Raw genomic sequence first — 5,072 nt, forward strand, 5'->3', positions numbered from 1 at the left:
CTGTACTGAACCAATCGGTGACCGAGACGATCATCGATATCGATTTTTAAAATCTTAAGTAAGAAATATGAGACTATTAACATTTGTCGCACAGTTTCCCATTTACATAAAAAAAAATAAAATAAAACATAAAAAGGATCCACACAATACATAGGACTGCATAGGTTAGAAATTTGAACATCTGTTGTGACATCTTGGTAATGGATTCTGCGAGGTTTTTATCCTTCCAAAGCCAAAATCACAGCATTCAAAAGTTCCCTGCTCATGATCCAACAATACAAGGTGCCCCAAAAAATTGTACAATTAAGCCATTCCAACCAGCACTTAATCAGAGAATGAATGTACATCCATATGGATACATGTCCTTGCCACCATGAGATACCCAAGATAATATTTCCATTTTGAGGCTGCCTCCTCCCCATCCATCCATCCATCCATTTCTCTCAAACAAAAATTCTCCTCAAAGGAACCCAAACTATGAGCACTTCAGGCAATGCCTAGAACAGGAACAAGTGAGAGTGACAGCATAAACAGCAGGACCGCCATAAGCTCCTTGAGGATATTACCATAGGCGCTTGATGAAACAGCTGGCGCTGTAGAATTTCCGCTGCTCAATTTACTGTAAGCATGCAACGAGAGAGCACCACTTCAGTCAAGAAGTTTGTGAAATTTGATCTACTGAAATCTAATAAGGGTTAGCTTGTATATATATATATATATATATACATACCCTGAGGTTGCATAAACGCATTTATCATAACCTGCAAACAAATAAATACATTAAGGAATAATCATGGGGAAAACAATTGAAAGAAACAACAGCTAACATCCTAGAGCATCAAGCAATGGCACTAGAATGGCATCAAATGTTCTAATAGTGACCCAAATATGGAAATTAATCCTCATGAAAAAGGCTTAGCTACTTTGAGGCCCTAGAAATAGCCTCATGAAGAAAGCTTGGGAGTTTATGCACAACTTTTAATTTTGTCCTTTTTTAATAATAATAATAATAATAATAAAAGCAAAGCAGTGGTTTCCCAACACTCATTTCATTGAATGATGATGTAGAACTTTAAATTTCATTGAGGGACAGACTATGTGGACTGCTGTAAATGGGGGATATGAAAAGTCCTAACTGATATTGTCCCCTGTTGCGGCCAATCCCTCGTCGCCGGAAACGAGCACCTGCAAGAGAAGTCCACACTGATCGGAGATGCCTCCGGCGGAGATCCTCCGACGGTCAAGTCAGAGAGGAGACTAGGCAACAGTAGAAAAAAATCAGAGGCTCAGCGAGAGAGAGAAAGAAGAGAGTCCAGAAGCTTAGAGAAAACCTCCTCCCGTCAACACTGTTGCCTTCCCGTTTTATAGTAGGACGCGGCGTGGTCCTGCCATTAATAGCGCAGACAATCGGAGAGTTGTCAAATCGCCGGAGACTGTCAGGGTCGCCGCAGACTGACAAGTCGCCGTGGGCTGTCAAGTCACTGGGGTTGACCTATGTCCTTGGCAGGACGATGCCCCCAGGGCGGCCACGCCGCACGTCCTTGTCAGGATAGCAGCCCATAGCAGTCGTACAGCGTTTGGGGGAGCTGACCGACTATACGTCGGTATTCGGCTGCGGGACGTCGGGTGAAGACCCGGGGACACCGTCGGCTGGTCTGGCGCATTGCGAGAGTTGGACGTCGACTGCCACCTCCGCCCGACAGTGAGTCGGTAATCTGGGCTCCGCCGCTCGACTAGTCGGAAATAGGATGGGTCTGCCCGACCGACGCACCTTCGGTCGGATAATGTCGGCAACTGCTGTCGGTCGGTGCGGTCGGTAGAATCGGACGTCGGTCGGACAGGTCCAAGGGTGAGTCGGCGTAAAAGGAGTCGGTCGGTATATCCCAACATCCCCATTGTTGCAGGTCAAAAAACTAGCAGTTTTTGCATGATACATTGTCCATACAAGTCTAATTTTGTCGGTGGATATGGTACTAATGCATGCACAAGCTGGATGTGCTCTCACACCATTGAAACTTTGTCATTGTCTTATAAGGTTGTTGGATCACATAATAGACATTCTGTAACGAAAGATCAAGAATGGAAATTGTCTTTTCTAAGTTTTGCACCTTGGTACCCCATTCCATGGCACAGCTTGGTATCATACACCCACCAATTATGAAATATCTAGGACAAGTTTGAAAATGGAAATCACCATTATATGAGTAATATATGTTTATTGTTTTTGTAGGATGATGTTTATTCTACTTGTCACAAAATAAAATTAGACATATCCATTCATGCTACAGGTGAGATGTAATGATGACATGAAATGTGTGAGAAAGATGATTGCATGAATTGGATTAAAGACTTTGGACCAAAGATACTCCCATTAAATGATATTTTAATCAGCATGTTATAAGATAGGAATGCTTACTTGGATCTTTTGTGATCTTTACCCCTGTACCACCAAAGCTACAAGCAACATCAGTAGCCCCATTCTGCTGATAATAGCTATTGAAAGCATATGAAGCATGAGAGAGCAAAGTATCCGGTTGATAACAAGGCTGGCTCGGCTGAATCGCCGAACAATCAACATTGCCAGGACCACAAGCCCAATCCAAGGCATTTTGCAAATCCAATTCTGAAGCATTGCTTGAAGCAACACACCATGTTCCATTTGAACTTGTAATGTTTGCCCCTGTAATGACATCCACATTCCCTCTACCAGTCAAGTCAAGACTATAAATGCTAGTTTGGTCAGGGTAAAACAGCCCCCAGTTCCTTTCTGATTCCAGCCCAGGCTTCCTATTCTCATTGAACAATGAAAATATATAGACATCAATCTCCTCCCCAGGCTTTGCCGGAGTCCCCGTATCATTGATGACATGGCGAATAAGATTGGTGTTGTAAGTCTGAGCATTATCTGGAGTTGCAGCAGTTTCTTTGGCAGATCCCTTGTTAGGCCACCCTGATTCAGTAACCATAACCTTCAAAGTTCTAAAATTTAGAGCCATAAGAGCAAAAAAGATAGCATCCAGCTGAGCATCGAACATGTTGGAGTAAACCAAACCAGTATTTGGATCAATGACATCGGAAGACGATGATGAGAACAGTGCATAATTCAAGGAGACATTGCTCGGCGAGTCCCTATAAGCATAGTAAGGATAGAGATCCACCATGAATGGTGATTGGTTCTCCACAAGAAACTCCAGCATTGGTTTCAAAAAGAAAGCATAGCTGCTGTTGAAAGCCCCAGCAGATGGTGGAAAGGATCTAGATAACACTCCAAGCGAATGAGTACTCGACACTTTGATCCTTTTGTGTAACCCGACTTTCTTCAGAGCAGTATGAACATTGGTCATGGCCGGCACCACAAGCGAAGAGACATTGACAGGGCTTTCAGTGATCTCGGCACCAACTGTAATGTAGGTGATCATAGTCGCCGGGTAATAGGGAAGTATGCTGTTGTTAAGCCAAGTATCGACATTGGACTGGTACTGCGAGAAGGCAAGCAAGTCCGAATTCGGGACCCCGACCATGAGCTCCACGCCAATGTTGGCAAAGGCCTTGATAACCTGGATGTTGGAGTCATAGATCCTAACATACTTAATCTGTTGAAGCTTGACCAGTTGTGCAACTTTGTCAGGTGTCGGGAGGTCATCAGCATTCCGGCCATAGCAGACGCCAATTTTGCTCCCTCTGCAAAGCCCTGTCACAGGAGTTGGATTGGATTTCTCTAATTTGTCTATCATACTTTCGGGACTCAATAAATGAAATAAAAGAGCAACAAACAATCTCATGTTCAATAAAGAAAGAAAATGCTCAAATGCATTGCTTGATGGCTAATCACTGATGAGCGCTTGTAGTTCTTGATATACTAAAGTTTCCATTAACAATGGCTATGATGTATCTAATCAAGAAGCAAAAAAAATTAATAAAAAATAAAAAATAAAACTTTTAGGCATAACAGGGGAGATATAGAGTTAATGGATCCTAAAATGTCTAAATACAAGGATAAGGGCTCAAGAAACCCTTCCGTTCTTGGTCCCTTTCCATCATGGCACGACTGGTTACCAGACAAAACTTCTGATTCTGATTTAAGAGCAAAGGTTGGAGAAAAAGAAGAAAAAAAGGAAATGCATTGCTTGATGAGTGAGCAAACTACCTAGCATGTTCTTCAGGGATGATAATGAAATATCTCATAGAGAAAAAATAACAGTAAAAATCTCAAGCTTTGATCACCAAAAAAAAAGCCAACAGAAATTTATGATTATTTTTATTTTTATTTTTATTGAGTGGGAGATACTGAATCCCTTTACTCTCTAGAACACTGGTGGAAAATAAAAGAAAAGAAAGAAGAAACTTGGAACAAAGAGAAGACAGAGTGAAGCCCACTGACCAGCGAAGAGCAAGAGGAGCAGCAGAAGGATTATCAGGAGTTCCCTTGCCATAGAAGAAGCTAAGCTGGCTATCTTTGCTCTAAATCTCCCAAGAATGCTCCTTCTCCCCCTCCTCCAATGAAATCTCTCCTGCCATCCTCTTCCCGGAATACCCACCCTTTAAGTGAAAGAAGAATTTCCTACCGTTGGCTTCCGCAGCTCGAGACAAAGCCACTCGTCAGGGGTTCAGAGGAAAGGCGTACGGATTAGCTGGCCGGCCTGGGTACCAGGGGAGAGAAACGACAGTGTCTGAGAACCGGACTTGAGAAGGGGGTTTTCAAAATGGGGTTTATAGAAGGGCCTGGGGTCCGGATTCGGTGGACTCGTGTTCCAAGACGAGACAGACATGCATCATGCTCCCTCCAACGGTAGAAAATAAAGCAGGGCTTGTCTTTTTGCGTCTGGATTCGGACCTCACCGACACGAGGAGGAAGCAAAGCACTAAGCTGACCGGACCACCGCTACCGTAGGAGTGGTTTACTTGGAGGGTGCTTCCTACCGTCTGATCATTGGAGAATTGTGCGCCTTTTTGAAGGGACTCTGAGGTCAAGGGAATTAGTGGATGGAGATTGACATGTCACCTAACTTCTGTTGATAGCATGGTGGATGGCGGTTGCATGTTTTTTTAATAGAATGAATGAATTAATTAAT

At 43.3% G+C, this 5,072-nt stretch overlaps 1 protein-coding gene across 1 annotated transcript; it reads right to left on the reverse strand.

The window, feature by feature from the left end:
- Nucleotides 1-272: 272 nt before the first annotated feature.
- Nucleotides 273-4,637, reverse strand: LOC105047287 (glucan endo-1,3-beta-glucosidase 13). Its single transcript, XM_010926148.3, has 4 exons — nt 4,382-4,637; nt 2,417-3,691; nt 731-761; nt 273-619 (listed from the first exon to the last, which is right to left on the reverse strand). Exons 1-4 carry the CDS (start codon nt 4,431-4,433, stop codon nt 487-489), a joined length of 1,491 nt encoding a protein of 496 aa, XP_010924450.2. The 5' UTR covers nt 4,434-4,637; the 3' UTR covers nt 273-486.
- Nucleotides 4,638-5,072: the final 435 nt, after the last annotated feature.

The sequence above is a fragment of the Elaeis guineensis genome, chromosome 6, assembly GCF_000442705.2.
Source record: "Elaeis guineensis isolate ETL-2024a chromosome 6, EG11, whole genome shotgun sequence".
Taxonomy (NCBI): Eukaryota; Viridiplantae; Streptophyta; class Magnoliopsida; order Arecales; family Arecaceae; genus Elaeis; species Elaeis guineensis.

Bases quoted from the DNA above. Each gene is read 5' to 3' on its own strand.
- LOC105047287 (XM_010926148.3), bottom strand. From the start codon at position 4,433: ATGGCAAGGGAACTCCTGATAATCCTTCTGCTGCTCCTCTTGCTCTTC. The intron at 762-2,416 runs GTAAGCATTCCT...ATTTGTTTGCAG, and splicing joins AAAGATCACAAAAGATCCAA to GTTATGATAAATGCGTTTAT. The intron at 620-730 runs GTATGTATATAT...GCATGCTTACAG, and splicing joins TGCGTTTATGCAACCTCAGG to TAAATTGAGCAGCGGAAATT.